This window comes from Cinclus cinclus, chromosome Z (assembly GCF_963662255.1).
Source record: "Cinclus cinclus chromosome Z, bCinCin1.1, whole genome shotgun sequence".
NCBI lineage: Eukaryota > Metazoa > Chordata > Aves > Passeriformes > Cinclidae > Cinclus > Cinclus cinclus.
Window position 1 is genome coordinate 85,137,849 of NC_085084.1, and position 16,054 is coordinate 85,153,902.

At 44.2% G+C, this 16,054-nt stretch overlaps 1 protein-coding gene across 7 annotated transcripts in view; it reads left to right on the forward strand.

Annotated features, from left to right (window-relative positions):
• NEDD4L (NEDD4 like E3 ubiquitin protein ligase) overlaps nucleotides 1-15,803 on the forward strand; it is an 86,541-nt gene extending 70,738 nt beyond the window's left edge. For 4 of the 7 annotated variants that reach the window (XM_062514076.1, XM_062514078.1, XM_062514079.1 and 1 more), the window contains 16 exons: nucleotides 605-802; nucleotides 1,207-1,284; nucleotides 2,651-2,705; nucleotides 6,640-6,698; nucleotides 7,986-8,051; nucleotides 8,538-8,767; nucleotides 9,374-9,495; nucleotides 10,278-10,348; nucleotides 10,452-10,547; nucleotides 11,585-11,658; nucleotides 12,679-12,739; nucleotides 13,025-13,084; nucleotides 13,551-13,658; nucleotides 13,981-14,077; nucleotides 14,364-14,436; nucleotides 15,391-15,803. In XM_062514076.1, the coding sequence (XP_062370060.1) occupies nucleotides 605-802; nucleotides 1,207-1,284; nucleotides 2,651-2,705; nucleotides 6,640-6,698; nucleotides 7,986-8,051; nucleotides 8,538-8,767; nucleotides 9,374-9,495; nucleotides 10,278-10,348; nucleotides 10,452-10,547; nucleotides 11,585-11,658; nucleotides 12,679-12,739; nucleotides 13,025-13,084; nucleotides 13,551-13,658; nucleotides 13,981-14,077; nucleotides 14,364-14,436; nucleotides 15,391-15,493 (1,551 nt within the window). In that variant the 3' untranslated portion in view covers nucleotides 15,494-15,803. Of the gene's footprint in view, nucleotides 1-604; nucleotides 803-1,206; nucleotides 1,285-2,650; nucleotides 2,706-2,794; nucleotides 2,852-6,639; nucleotides 6,699-7,985; nucleotides 8,052-8,537; nucleotides 8,768-9,373; nucleotides 9,496-10,277; nucleotides 10,349-10,451; nucleotides 10,548-11,584; nucleotides 11,659-12,678; nucleotides 12,740-13,024; nucleotides 13,085-13,550; nucleotides 13,659-13,980; nucleotides 14,078-14,363; nucleotides 14,437-15,390 lie in introns of all 7 variants that reach the window. The other 3 variants (XM_062514074.1, XM_062514075.1, XM_062514072.1) reach the window with 1 other exon arrangement.
• Nucleotides 15,804-16,054: the final 251 nt, after the last annotated feature.

Genomic DNA, 16,054 nt, shown 5'->3' on the forward strand with positions numbered 1-16,054 from the left:
AAGCCTCTTTCAAAGTAATTCCAGATGCTGTGGACTGATCTTCACTGTGACGTAGCTAAAGAATAGCTGAAGTGGCTCCTTACACAATGAAAGCCTGTGTGTATTTGACTTCTGATGGTGTGATTCAAACTCTTGCCTCAGCTACTCATGGCTGTGCTGAAGAGAGCCAGTTCTTCAGACTTCATGTTTAAAAGTTTGAAGAGCTGTGGCTCACACAACCTTGCACTTAAAAGCTGTTTTGTAAATTAGATATGTTTCCCCTGAAGCACAAAGCACTGCTTTTGTCTTTTTCTTGGTAAAATGAAATATGGACACATCCAGGGGAAGGTACAGGGGAAGGTACAGGGTGCAGGGGAAGGTACAGTCAGGTGTAAATACTGGGGACACTGTCATTGCAGAGGAAAGCACAGAACACTATGTCCTTCACAGCAAAAGACCGGGCATGTTAGAAGGCACAGATAGAGCTAATTAAGTTCTAGAAATCAATCCCAGCATTTAATTGTGGTATTAATTACATCTGGAATGAAAAGCTATTTGCTGTGAAGCCAAGTTGGGTTGGTTTTGCAGCCCCGTGTGAGCAATGGTGCTGTTTCCTGCTCTGCAGGGCATGAAGGACTCTCCAGTGCGCAGGGCAGTGAAGGACACCCTCTCCAACCCTCAGTCCCCACAGCCGTCCCCCTACAACTCCCCCAAGCCCCAGCACAAGGGGGCCCAGAGCTTCCTGCCCCCGGGCTGGGAGATGCGCATCGCCCCGAACGGCCGCCCCTTCTTCATCGACCACAACACCAAGACCACCACCTGGGTAAGGGCGCTGCAGCTGAGGCACCGGGCCACGGTCATCTCTGTCTGCCTGCCTGCGTGCCCTCATTTCAGCATGGCACTTGTCTTTGTGGTTTTGAGAGCCAAAAACGTGCGTGTGGGTGTAAAAGCCCTTGTGGAGTACAGACAGCCTAAGAACAGGCCTGTGGTTTTTGAAGCGTATCCTTGAACATAGCACGCATTTAATGGAGTCGGGTCTTACATCACCCTAACTCGCTCAGCACTGGAAAATTCATTGCACTGTAAGAATCCTAATAAGGCACGTTTTGTTTTATTCTCCAAAAATAAGAGACTAACTAACATAGGAGCATTTCCAGATAAGTATGCGCTTGACTTTGTAGATCTGCCTTGATCTGTTGGATGTACAGTTGCATATCTGTGTTCCAGGAGGATCCACGGCTGAAGTTTCCGGTGCATATGAGATCCAAAGCATCTCTGAACCCCAATGACTTGGGCCCTCTTCCTGTAAGTGATGATGTGCCTGTGTTCTAACCTACCCCTGCTGTCCCAGGGCTCTTCTCTGTTCTGGGCACAGGCTGCTGCAGCCCTTCTTGGAGGCTCTGGAGCCCTGCTGTGTGCTGGGGCTTGCTCAGGCCCTCCAGAGCCAGCCCAGGAGGCTCTAACTCATGGCCTTTCTCTGTGCTACTGAAGTGTTGAGCTTTGCACACGCTCACCTGGGCTGTGTCTCTGACTGTGCTTTTAAATAATCATTTACTGCTTAGGAAAACCAGAGCAGATTGTGGTAAGCAAGCTCTATCAGAGCACCAGCATATTCTACCATTTAGGAATCTAAACAATGTTGATTTTTCAATGAAACCTCCATATTTTGCAGAGCAAATCATCAGTTTAATGTCAGAAGTTTTGTCATACTTGTAATCAAAGTATAATGGGGATTTATAGATATGTCAAATGCAGAGCTTTGCTTTGTTTTTAAAATACTCCCAGCCTTTAAAGGCAGAGAGTAATGTGTGAAAGCTGACACATTCACAACATTCACTGCTGGTCACAACAGCAGGAATGCTCTTTGGCTTTAGGAAACAGCTGTGCTTTTGCAGTTGTCCAGGTACATGGGGCCAATTACAATTTGTTCTGTTAACTGCAAGGGGTGAAACATGCAGTGAAACCAGGGTAGCCTGACTTGTCACTAGCAGCAGATCATTAGTAACAGAGTTCATCTCAGTTCATCCTCCTGGTTTGGAGTGAGGTTGGGATGATGACTACAGAATTTAATATGAGTTTCTCCAACAAGATTGAAGTGAAATAATTTCTCCTGTGTATTTTCTGGCAGCCCAGGCTGGCCAGCATTGCCTGTCCCTACAGCCTGCCATCCGCTCTCCTTTCTGCACTGCAGGCGCCTGGGACATGAGAAAAGGGAATGGATGAAAAGGGAAGCACTGAGGACTAGGTTAGGACATTCTTGTCCCACTGTACAGGGAGCCTGGGTTACACATTTACAGTAAATAACCCACATGGCTTTCAGAAGTAGGAGCAGAAAGTTTCAAGCTAAGCCACGATGGACCATCTGTTCTCTGTGATTGTTTGTTCATAGCAGGAAATGGGTGGGAATCCTGAGGCAAGAGATTTCCATTTTCAAGCTTAAAAAAAAAAAAAAATCCCTGCATGGGATGCAGTCACCTATAGGAGATCTATGTCTGAGTCTGCCTGGATTTCTGGCCTTGCCATTATGCATCTGATCACTTGAGGTTTCCTACCTCATCAGCATCTTTGAGACAAGTCCAGTAGGTGTGGGCAGTGCACTGCTTCAGGCTGTGTGAGACTGGTACTATTTCACTTACTCTCTCTTTTCTTTGTTTTTATTTCCCATTTCCAGCCTGGCTGGGAGGAAAGAATACACCTGGATGGAAGAACGTTTTATATAGACCATAGTAAGTAAGCACTCAGGTACTAGAGAAAATAGACAAAGGGAGGTACTAAGTATTGAAGTGAAAGCTTTGTGATTTTACTCTTCATTTAGGAAGCCAGGTGTTGATATGTGGAGACATTGATACCAGAGACTTAGTGCCCTCCTACGGTACTGTACATTCACTGGAAGCTTGCTTTAATTGGCTCATCAAGCTTTGTCCCTCTCTGACTTGTGAAGCATTAACATTTTCTCTCTGTGGTTTCTTTTGTTCTTGTTGATATTTTGGATTTGTTGTTGTTGTTGTTGATGATCCCATGGCTTATTTGCACTTAATAAATTAAAATATACACTAGGAATAGAAAATAAGATGAGAAAAGATCCTGTAGCCACAGCTCCACATATAGGCAGTGGAGCAATTAGCACTGAGAAGTACTTTCCTCTGCTTTCAGGTCTGTGGCAGTGCTGATTCTGATCTTATTTCCTATTTAGAGCATGTGAAACTGCACCAGCCCATTAATATTCTCCAGTTCTGTTAGTGGAGTTTTAGTGTAAGTGATGTTTCATTGTAGATTTGTCTTCCTAGAGCATCTCAGAACTGCTGTGTGAGTTTTGTTGGTGTTTGAAAACAAAGCAGCCCACAAAGGCTGGGCTGGGTCTTCTTCGTTTCTTTTTATTTTTTTATTTTTGGTTGTTATTTTCAAGATTTTAAGTCTTATAATGAGACATTTCTTCACACCCATAGCTAACTCTCATAACCATCGGAGGAGGGTGCACAGAGAGTTAAAACCTAAACTTAGCCGTGTTTGACAGAATTAGGTTTGTCCCTCAGTATCACTGACACCCACGCTCATCCATAAAGATGACAGTATTAAGTCAGTATTAAAAGACTTCCTTTAAAGTAATACCAATTTTGAAATTGTATAAATACTTTTAACTAAACGTTAGAAAGAATACACTTGACAAGCACCCGTTGAACCTCTTCCAAACTTCAGTACAGAGCTATTATCCTTTATCCCTTCTGTACTTATTTTTCCCAGCAGAAATCTGGAAATGTAACTGTGGCAAATGATTCTAAACTGCTGCCACTAAGGAGTCACAGGATAAAACTGTCCCGTTTAAAATACCTGTGTGACTGCTGAGCCTCCCAATCTCTCTTAAAACTCCTCCATTTTTCAGTCTCCTAAAGCTATCTGAGCATCTGTTAGTCCTTAAAATGGAATGTTAAAGTCATACATTAATTAGAATTCCTCAAAGAATTTCTATCCATTAGGAAGTAAAATTTATGTGCATCTGAATTCTTCCTCTAGTCTCTTTTGATCTGAGTGGATTTAGCTTCTTATATAGCATTTTTCACAAAAGTTTAGGGACGCTTTAGATAATGCTGCCTGTTTCCAGCAAATGTCCCTTTGGTCCCAGCCTGGTGCCCGAGCACTGCTGTGGTGGCTGGGCTTGGGGCCTGGAGGGTAAGGGGCTGTGCCACTGCCAGGACACAAAACCAGCAGGACAAGTCTGGCAGAGTCAGCTGCTGCTCATGTCCTGCTTCCCTGCTACATTTTGTAACTCTGCTGTGTAGTTCTCCAGTGCTGTTTGTCCTATTTTTGAAATGTTTTTCTCATCCTTGGGAGAAACTGCAAAAGTCCCCTGCAGGCAGCACAGCCCCCGTGCTGTTACACAGGGATCAGAACCACTGATGCAGGACACAGGTGTTCTTGGTACCAGAGGCTGTGTGTGACAGTGACTCCCTTCCCTGGCTCTCTGGGCCCTCAGCTGCCCCAGTCACCTTATCACCATGGACACACTGGTGTTCCCTGCAGCACACACACACTACTGCCGTTCCTCCCAGGCACGCACTAGCTATGTGTTGGAAGGGGTCAGAAGGGAAAACAACCATTCTGCAGCCATTTTCTGAACAGTTATCAGAGATTCACGGACAAGGGGGGTGGATACCTTGAATGGGTTCTCCTCAAAGTCTGTCCACATCCACCAGCACATGGTGGTATTCACCAGAAGGATCCATGATACACACAAGGAATTAGGGAGAAGCACTCCTTAGTCCAGCAGGAAGCAGCAGGGCAGGAGAGGGGAGAGGGGCTCACTGGAATGGGATGGGAAGTCAGAGTGAGTCTGGCAAGTGGTCATTGCAGTGTGCAGGAAGAGGCTGTGTAAGGAGAATTGCAAAGTGTTACTCAGAATGGGAATAATTAGAATTTTGGTTGAAAAGGGCATGAAAAATACCATCACCTGGTGATGAGTTATCTCACCCTGTGATGTATTGTCAGGAGTGCCTAAATCAAAGCTGGAGTAACCCTTCTGGTGCCATCAGCACTGGTAATGTCTGGCTGTGAGAGTTCTGTATCTGGCAGGGGGTCCCGAACTTCAGGGAAATAGTGGGCCCCTTGGAAAGGCAGGGAGAAGAAGGAATCCTCAAAGGCCTGAGAGCCTGGTTTATGACAGGAATTGTATTGGTGGGAAGACTCAAATTTCTGAAATTTTTGAAAATGTTGAGACTTTTGAAATATTCTTCAAAAAGAATGAGTTTGTTATCCATGTCCACTTGGAATGAGGCAGAGAATCCTGAGCCACAGTTCCAGGTGGAGTGGTTCATGCCAGACCCTTGTAGCCCTGGAATACCATTTTTAATATGAAGCCCCTGTAAGGCTCTGAAAATAAACTTAGATTGAGATATGTTGGTGTCATTGCACACTCTGAAGTACAGAGGGCAAAGAGCTGACATACTGTCAGTCATTTCCAGCTGTGTTACCTCTGATTTCACAGAAAACTGGCACTGTGGTGCTGTGGCTGGTGTCAAGAACGTGACCAGAGAACTTTGTAGAAGGGGATTCCAGTGGAGGGGTTGAAAGTGGAAAGGGCTGGGTGTCCTGCCTTGGCAGCAGCTCTGCTCCATGCATCTCTGGGGTCTCAGGCTGGCAGCCCTCCTCAGCACTTCCATAAGTGATAAATAACTCTAATGTGTGAAGGGAAATAAAGTAGTGTTTTACTGTTAAATTAACCAATAGATCAAATGCCTTGCAACGTGCTTGCAATACTTGAGAATTTTCTCCAGTTGATGTTTGCTGAATGACACCTTTCAGATCCCAGTCCCTCTTAAACCAGCTTGGGATGCTCAAAACTTAGAGGGCTTTTCCAGTTCTAGAAACATGGAAAATGCAGTCTAGGTTCCTGATACCCAGTTCCTAACCCAGAGGAGTGTAACAAACAGAGGGATGGCAGGCCATGGGTGACCAGCACCTCACCATTGCAGGTGGCACCTGGGATGGGGTTTGGAGCATTGTCTTATTGTTGCAATACCATTGTTCTGTTGTGATTCCGTCGTGTTCAGAATCTTGGGAGGAGCAGCTGTCTGGAGGCAGGGAAGGGGAGTCCCACCATGGTCCTCTAGAAACTTTTCTGTCATCCTGGTGCTCTTCAAAGCTGTAGATGGAAAGAACTGGGCTGTGTTGTGCCACTGCCAACATCTCCATTGGTCATAACTGAGTGATTCTCTTGCACTGAAACAGGACAGTTCTGCTCCTTTACCTTCTCACCAAATCAGAGTCTAGGAAAAACGTTACTCCCTCCAAATTTAGAAGTATGATACTTCAGCTGTCTATGCAGAATTTCTAAACAGTAACCTAGAGTGTCATTGCAAAAAATTTTGGGTTCCTTTACCTGTCAGGCTGTGTATCTCCAATCCCAGCCCATGTTCAAATGAACATGTTCACTCACTCCTGTAGACGTTGCCATCAAAGCAGTGCAAATTCCCTGGGTTCTGGGGTAGTTCTGTGTTTTTAAGTGAATGTTTTCAACTAAACAGTGTGTTGGGGCTGGGGAGGGTGGGGAGACACAAGCCTTTGCTAACCGTGACAGAGCTAAGCAGTGCTAGGGAGAAAAAAACAACGGAAATTCACAGTGCGGTACCAGAGAAACCATGGGATCATTTCTTTTGTTATTCGCAGATAATAAAATTACCCAGTGGGAAGACCCCAGGCTGCAGAACCCAGCCATCACGGGCCCAGTAAGTACTGCTGTGGGATCTTCCATGAAATGCCCTGACTCAGGCACAGCTGGAAACAGGGGTGGGCAGCCTGGGAAGCAGGAGCTTTGCTGGTCCACGTCTAAGTCAGAAGAAGCTGGGAATGTCACACCAAGTTCTGGGCAGCCTCCCTGGTTGTTCGGGGTTTGGGGGTGCCCATGGAGAAGTGCTCCTATTGACCATTACCTGGGTCATTCCTGACAGTAGGATTTCACTGAGCTGACACATCGTTCTATTTATTTGGACAGTAAAAAGCTGTTTGCACTTGGGAGGAGAGAGGTGGGCCTATCTGCATTCAAAGTGGGGGAAAAAAAGATAAGAAATGGGTCTGTCAGTTTAAGAGACGTAAAACTTCCTGCAGGTAAACAGATGGTCCTGGATATCAGCCTTAGAAAAAACTAAACACAGCATTTTACTTCAGTATGAAATTTTTAAAACATCAAAGAGTGATTATTTTGACTTTTTATGCTGGTTTTTGCTGAGGTATGCCAGTTTATGCCATTTTATGATATTCTGAGTGATCAGATTTCCAATCCCAAGACGTTTCCTGGTGCCAAGAGTACCTTTTTATTCTGGATAAATCCTTGCTTCCTTTAAGAGTTTCAGGACACAGCAGATGAGCCTGCTGCATGGTGTAATTCCAGTTGCTTAGTAATAATGTTGACAATAGTCACTTGTTTGACCATAGTTGCTTTTGGAGGGATTTACTCATTTATCAGGTATTTAAAACTGGAGATCCTCACATAGCACTGTGCAAATTGCTAATAGACCTCTCTCCAGAAATGTTGAGCATAAATGAGGCTATTTGAGAAAGTTTGTTTGAAGCAAATGAAATTATCATGGTCCCCTTGAGTGACTGACAGTGGTTTGTTTGTTGGTTTTTAAGGGAAAGCAGGAGCTAATTCATTTCACAGAAGCACTAAGCAATCATCTTAATCCTGAAAGCATCTGAATGCTTTCATTAATATTTCTGGTGCCATGACAAACAGAATCATTAAATTGCATTTCATGTTGTGTTTCAATAAAGGAAACATGTAGAAAAGTCATAGTAGTAGTAAAGTAGTAAAGTCATATTCTCATCAAAGTAAAATTATGTCATTTTGTGGGATTTTTAAATCCTTCCTGGCTGCTGCCCCTCACGGGTGGGTTTAGGGGGGCCAATAGCACAATGTGTGTGGGTAGCAGGGCTGTACACTTTTTTTTTTATTACTGTGGGGTATCAAAGTGCTGAGTAGCTGGAATGACACATCCTCCCACTGCTCCCAACAGGCAGTGCCGTACTCCAGGGAGTTCAAGCAGAAATACGACTACTTCCGCAAGAAGTTAAAGAAACCTGTGAGTAGAACCAGCACGGGGGGGCTGCTGAACAGACCTGCCAGGTTACTCCACTGTGCTGCTCCTCAAGGGCTCAAGTAGGAAGCAGTTAGAATTTGATGGGTTTTTCAACAAAAAGCTTTTCAAAATCTTTAAGACTCACATTTTTTCTAGATAAATGCAAATGCCCATAAAATAGAGCACAGTCCATCTTCCTCCTTTTTTTTTTTGTTTTGATTGTTTGTTAATTGTTTGTTTGTTTGTTTGTTTGACTTTTCTTGTCATTTTCATCAAATATTTACCATAGAAGTCTACAGCACTGTTCTGCAACTGGCCCGGTTTCCCCCGTGCTCTCAACATGTGCACTGAGAGAGTGCTGGGAAATAAAAACAAGGGGAACTGGAACACAAGGTGTCTTATCTGTCACTGAGCTGTTACCAGTCAGTAATTTGCCCAAAGACTTACTTCTTGAGACTAACAAGTATAATCTAATCTTCTTTGATACAGGCTGACATACCAAACAGATTTGAGATGAAATTACACAGAAACAACATATTTGAGGAGTCCTACAGAAGAATCATGTCTGTGAAGAGACCTGATGTACTAAAAGCCAGACTCTGGATTGAATTTGAGTCAGAAAAAGGACTTGACTATGGAGGTGTGGCCAGAGAATGGTTTTTTCTCTTGTCCAAGGAGATGTTTAACCCTTACTATGGTCTCTTTGAATACTCAGCAACGTAAGTGTCCGTTAATTATTTGTATTCTCAAGGGATATACAGTACATTTTGCAAAGACCCAAAGTTGCTGTGGGCAGAAATAGCTCCTCCTTACTGGGGTGCCCTGGGTGCCCCCTGCCCTGTTCCTTCAGAGAGCCTCTGTCCTTAAGAATCCAGAAAACATTTCCATTGCTCAGACAATATCCAGGGCAGCAAACCTGCAGTTTTTGAGGCCAGTGGTGGTGAAGGGACCAATGTCACAGAAAAACTGCTTTCCTCTGCTGGCCAGAGTTGCAGCGCTGCTGTAGAGTGAGCTCAGAACAGGAGTTCCCCAGCAGTGGCCTCCCAGAACTTTAAATGGGGGACTGCCCAGCTTTAAAATCTTGGAGCAATCCATTAGTGCAAGGGAGGGGAGGGCGTTCTTGCTCACAGTGGGTTTGGTTTGCTGCTGTGTCAGCCCTTCAGCCCTCAGTAGCTCTGTGGTGGGACACACTGGAAAGGACTTGGACACAGCCCCATGACGCTGTTGAAACGCCCCTAGGCACAAGCTATTTATTAACATATCTTGAGTGTCTGCTTATTTAAAGACCTGGTTCTTCAGCTATTTTTTTTCTTTCCCCAAAAAAGGGACAACTACACACTTCAGATTAATCCTAATTCAGGTCTCTGTAACGAAGACCATCTGTCGTACTTCACATTCATTGGCCGGGTGGCCGGCCTGGCTGTGTACCACGGGAAGCTGCTGGACGGTGAGTCCTGCTCCTGCTCTGCTGCTGCCACGGGGCTTTGGGGAAGGAAATGCACCTGCCTGAGAGCCCCAGGTGCTGGGGACACTCTGGGCCTGGCACCGTTGAGATTTGCATGGTGATTCATTAAATTACAGTGTCTTACTCAACAAATGGGTTTCATAAAAAGTTTTGCTCCTTTCTCTGCTCAAGTTAAAAACTTCAGAACCAGCATGAACACTGTCCCTAGAGGAAAAGCATGGAATTTTTATCAGTCATTTCCATGCAAACCTGCAGCCAAACTAGGGGGGTCAACTGCAGCATATTTTCATATGTAAAATTATTGCTGAATTATTTAATTACAAATTCTGCTGCATTTTGAAATCTCATACCAGGCAGACATTACTGAGCAGATTTTCCTGAGCCTTGGTGCAGCAGAGGAAGCAAAGGAGTCCTGAGCAGAGGAAGCTCACCAGCCTGGTTTTCAGGCAACTCCTTGGAGAGAGAAGTAGCGATTTTAAATGGGATAGAGTGCCCTGAGCTCAATTCCCCAGCTTTTGGCTTTCTCTGCCATTAATGCTAGGGTGGTCAGTGGAGTATGGTAGTTAGTGGACAATTGTTGAAACTGAAAAACTGGACTTTCTGTGCCTAAATAAACCTGAGCTGCTGTGATGCTGTTGCTGTTGCAGGACTGTTAAGAGTCAGGAGGTAACAGGAAATGCCAGGGGTGGTGCCCTCAAGCACTTCACCTTTATGGAATGTGCAAGTGCAGAGCAGGGCAGGTAACGCTGTCCTCTCTCTTACAGGCTTCTTCATCAGACCTTTCTACAAGATGATGCTGGGGAAGCCCATAACTCTGAAGGACATGGAGTCAGTGGTAAGAGCCCATTTAACCTGTGCCAGTGCTCACAGGCCCCTGGGTTTCTACAGTTCTTCACTAATTGCTCATTTTCAAACTGCCTAATTGTGATCTGCCCTAGGATAGCGAATACTACAACTCTCTGAAGTGGATCCTGGAAAATGACCCTACAGAGCTGGATCTCATGTTTTGCATAGATGAGGAAAACTTTGGACAGGTATGTAAATGTTATTTACATCTTAGGACTGATTACTGCCAACAAGTACTTCAGTACTGAGCAGAGTCTCGTGGTGGTGAATGCACCAGCGAGCTTTGACCTCGCTGTGTTCCCAACTGGGACTGGGGGTGCCACGTTCCTGTCAGGGAGCTGTAACATCTCTGGGACAAGCTGGATATGCAGCTGAGTGAAACACTTGCAATGAGGAGGAATGAAGGTGTCCCACAGTCCAGCTGGGACATGCTCCGAGCCCTGGGACTGTTTGGTTTGTGAGGCTGAAGGTGTTCTCAGAGGAGAGGGGCAGAATGATGCTAGGGAGGTCCTCTCTGTAGTGCCTGTCACAGAGGCAGCTGGTACAACAGGGAGAAGGGTCACAGTCTATGGGGATCTTTCTCCATTACAAATGAAAATGTTGTAGACATTAAATTAATTTGCTTAGAGGTTTTTATGACCTTTTATTGCATATTCCCTTTGTTTACTTCTGAGACCTAGATCCTGGCTCCAGGTAGAACTGGACCTAGGGATTGTAGGGCTTTTTATAAAAACTGACTTCAGCATTTCAAACCATGCATTCTATGTCAAAAATACTCTGTTCCATTTTCCAGGGCATACTGCCTTTTTCCTGAAGCAACATAAGGTTATGGATTACATGGAGAACTAGGGAAAGTATTGAAGCCACAGAACAGAGAGGTTTTGTACTACACTGGTTAGCTTTGAGCAGCTCCAATATGTGATTTAGCTTACTTTATTATAAATAATAACTACTATAATTTTATGTATGTAAAGTACATATTTTGTGGTTATATTTTATATAAATATATCACTGTATTATTATAAATAATAATTACAGTAAAATTATTAGTAAATCACCAGCCTCTCTCTGCCAGTTTTCCCTTCTGTCAACGCAAGTTTGTTCAAAAGTGTAAATCAATTTACTAATGATTTCTTGATATTGCTTGTAAAACGCTGCTCAGGTAGAGTGGGTTCTGGGAGCGAGATGTCCTTAAATAACAGGTTTTTGGTCTTTTGAAATACAGACATATCAAGTGGACCTGAAGCCCAATGGGTCCGAAATCATGGTAACAAATGAAAACAAACGGGAATACATTGAGTAAGTACCGTTATAGAATGTGCCTGGGGGTAAGAAAGAGCAGTTGAACTTACAGTTGACCCTGCTGCAGTTCCTGTAGTTTGTACTGCACAAGAGCATCAGGAATCATTGGAAAAAAAAAAACAAACATCTTACTGTTAGCATTGGTTATATCCAGTCAAATATAAGAACAAAGAGTAAATTAAATTATGTGCTTTGTTCTCCTGTAATTCCCCCCCCATGGAAACGTGCTTCTCCAACATCTGGCTCAAGTTCAGATGAGCCAGAAGGTGCTCTCCAGCCTGACCCTTATCCCATTGTCCTCCTCTGCCAGTCACAGACCAGAGCCAGGATTCCAATTTCAGCATTCCTGCCGAAACTGGCCAAATCTGAGATTAGGTTTAATTTTCAGATTTCTCAGTTCTTCTGCCTACCAGGATGTAAAATGCTAAATTCACTTATACCTGCTGGCATTTTAAGTCAGGGCCTTTTCCAAAGTGAAAGACATTACAATTGCTACATTCATGCAAATTGGGAATTAATTTCCAATGCCTGGACCTGGACCAATTCCATGCGTGGAATTGATTTTTTTTTATGCCTGCACCTGTGAGGTGTTTGTGCTGTGGGTGGCTGGTACTGAAAGCAAGGTGTCCCTTTGATGCTGCAGTTTATTTCTTTATTTATAGGCGAGGTGCTGTGTCCTGACAGCTCTCCTCAGAGATTGCAGACTTTGCTGGGAATTTTTAATTACTCAGTGCTCTGGAAGAATTAAATGTCTGCTCACGTAGGTACCTACAGGAGTGAAAATATACCCACCATGATTTGGTCATAGTCACTGGGGTTTTTGATTTGTTTCTTCAAAATTCCATCAGTCACCAGCCAATAAATTGGAACAACTGGTGAAAGCTGCTTAGTTACCTGAACTTGCTGAAGTTATAAATGACAAACTGAAAGCATTTGGGGTTGCTGAAACCTCTGAACACTTGGCTGAGACCTGCTAATGAGTTTGTTTTTCTGACGGGGTTTTGTTTCTTTCTGCAGCCTGGTCATCCAGTGGCGGTTTGTCAACAGAGTGCAGAAACAAATGAATGCCTTTCTGGAGGTGAGGCTCCTTAGCTCCTTTCTTTCACAAAAATAGGCATTTTTTTAAGCATAGATTTCTTACCCACTTGTGTCTGTAAAGGGAGTGGAGAGCTTGGCAGGGAATGCAAGTAGAATACTTATGATTTGACAGTTTTATCTTATGTAAGAATACATCATCTTTCCCTTAGGAGAATAAGGTCATTGTCTTTCAAGTTTAATTATTTGAGCTTGCAGTAATTTGGTCATTGATTTTTTAATTAGGTTTATGTGGGATGAGTTTTAACTTTGCTCTTCTTCTTTTTAGGGATTCACAGAACTGCTTCCTATTGATCTGATTAAAATTTTTGATGAAAATGAACTGGAGGTGAGTCAATTTGGTGCCCCAAGCTGACAGTTCTCTGACAGCCATGCCATGTTCTGGGCTCTTCAGTCATCCGTCTCTCTCCCTAAGGGAATGTGCAGACACAGCTGCCTTGCTCAGAGTTGGAAATTAGATGTTTCTTCCTAATTAATAAATCTATTCATGACATGCAAAGAACTACACTTAGGAAGGTGGTTGGGGGTGTGAAAGCCTAGAAGTAGCTTAGTGGATCAGTGCCATCATGCCTCTGCCAGTCACATTTGAGCCAAACATGTGGAAGTTGCTGTCACAGTATGGCAGTGTGCAGCCGTTCTCCAGTGACTGGAATACTCTGGGAATACTCTGACTATCCCCTTTGTGTGCATAAATGACTGGAGGTCAGAGCCCTGAGGAGCAGTGACACCTTGTTACCCTGTGAGTTCAGGGAAACACACACTTGGTAACATCCCACCCTTCTGCTTCCCTGCAGTTACTAATGTGTGGCCTTGGTGACGTCGATGTCAATGACTGGAGACAACACACCATCTACAAAAATGGTTACTGCCCAAATCATCCCGTTATCCAGTGGTTCTGGAAGGTAAGACTGGGCAACACCTCTAACTGGTCCTGTAAGTGAAAGTTCCTGCCCTTTTTTTGCAATCATTTATCTTTATGAAAACTGCTAAGAGTGGGGGGGTGTTGTGCTGGGGGCAGGACCTGCTCCCACCTCACTCAGGTGAGGGCAGGTGTAGCTCCTGGCAGAGCAGCCCACAGATGGGACCTGGAGCAGAGACAATCCATTGTGTCCTGAGGGTTGGCTTGTACAGTAGGTGATTCATGCTGGCTTTGGGATGCTCTTTAGCTCTGCCCGTGCAGGCCAGGGTAGGAGGCTGAGGCTGATGGTGCCTATTTGCCTACAGGCTGTTCTGCTGATGGACGCTGAGAAACGGATCCGGCTCCTGCAGTTTGTGACCGGGACGTCACGTGTGCCTATGAACGGATTTGCTGAACTTTACGGTGAGCGGCTCGTGGCACGATGGGAATCCAGCCAAGCTCTGACCCCCACGCAGCACTGAGTTTTAAATATTGATGTCTGAGCTCACCTCTTGGCATTATGCAAGCTCCGTACCCAGCTCACTGGGCTTGGAAAGAAAGAACCGCATTAGTGTTGCTTTAATGTACCAGTAACAGGTGAAAAATCCAGCCCACAATCGATGCCAACATGTCATGTTAAAAATAATGTTTAGGCAGTCTCTGTAGTGTCCAGCAATTTCTGTTTCATACGGTTTTCATTTTCATCTAGGTTCAAATGGTCCTCAGCTGTTTACAATAGAGCAGTGGGGAAGTCCTGATAAGCTGCCCCGAGCTCACACCTGGTAAGTCACCAAAGCATAAATTCCAGAGCTGCTCCTGCCAGAAAGGCCACACTGCTGAGCATGCTCAGCTCTGCATCAAACAGCATTTGATCCTGTGGGTCCCCAGTGCCTTCACAGACTGAGAAACTGAAGGATATTATTTTATTTCCCATGTCCTAGTAAGCGGATGTAATGAACTACAACAAGTCAGACATCACCAAACAGCTATAGAAAGCCTATAAACCATTGGAGAATTTAAAACAAATGTAAGGTTATAAGATAATTTAACCCTGGTTTATGGATTTTGCAAACATTGAAAGCATTCAGTACTAATTTGTCTTGCTCTGTTATATTTCAGGAATGTGGCTTTTTAAAGAAAATTGTGCTGAATTGGAAAACTACTTTATAGATTATCAGTGCAGACTGGGGATCTTTCCGTGAAACTAATTCTATACAATAGTGAGCTTTAATTAAAAAAAAAACAAACAACCTGAAAACAAAAGCAAAAAACCCACAAAACACACTCCAAAATCAACCCATTTTCTTTAGGTTCCAACTCTCTGCTAGCTTTTACCTTTGGAAGATTTTTCTCTTGGATGTTTAAATTCAGCACCCCCCCCCCCCCCCCCCAAGAGCAAAGGATCTTCCTTCTAAACCCAGAATATCTTTGCTGAACCTCAAGAAATCAGTCTTTTGATAAAGATTGTATTCTGTCATCTAAGTACAGTGAGGGGCTTTCTGTTGGCTTTTTTCTTCTTCTAAGTGATTCTTACCAATTTCCTGCTCTCAGCTTTGCAAAGGAAGGCAGCACAGTTACTGGAGAGCTCACCTTGGGCAGGTGTGACGTGTACAGGGAACAGTGTGGACCATAAGCTGCATTCTTAATCAAGACCCCAAATTATTTAATCTTTTCTGGTTCTTTAAAACACTATTTTTCCATGGATTATTCAGTGACTGTTTCCTTGTCCCTTCCAGCTTTAACCGCCTAGACTTACCTCTGTATGAATCTTTTGAGGACCTGCGGGAGAAGCTCCTCATGGCCGTGGAGAATGCCCAAGGGTTTGAAGGGGTGGATTAACTTTGCAGCACCCGTTCCCTCTCCAAGCACGTTCTGCTGGCTTTGGCACCTGCCCAAGGGACTCCAAGGGACTGTGGCATAGCAGTTGCCCATCTCTGGGCTCTGGAGCAAACCCCAGCAGCACGGGGGCTGAGCCCCGAGGCTGGGACTGTCACCTGGGGTGGCCTTGCTGATGTTCCCGCAGCAGCTGCGAACTGATCACATTTCAGCAGGACTTACTCTATTTATGTTGTGCCTCTGTAGGCAAAGCCCTTAATAAATATTTTACACAATTTCTAATGACAATGAATGGAATTAATCATTTTACAGGTATAGTATTACAACTCATGTTTACTTCTTAATTGATTTAGACATTTTCAGATTTTCTTTCATTACAATTAAATATCATATACTTGGAAAAATGAGCATTTTTCTTAATTTCATATCAGACTTTTTTTTTCAAAGCACATTGAGCCTTGTGTTCCTAAACCATGAGGAGAGTAGGGGAAAGCTCTGTTGGAAGCTTTCTCTCGACGGGCTGTCTATTGAAAGCAACTCTCTTCAGTAAGCACATCACTGTTG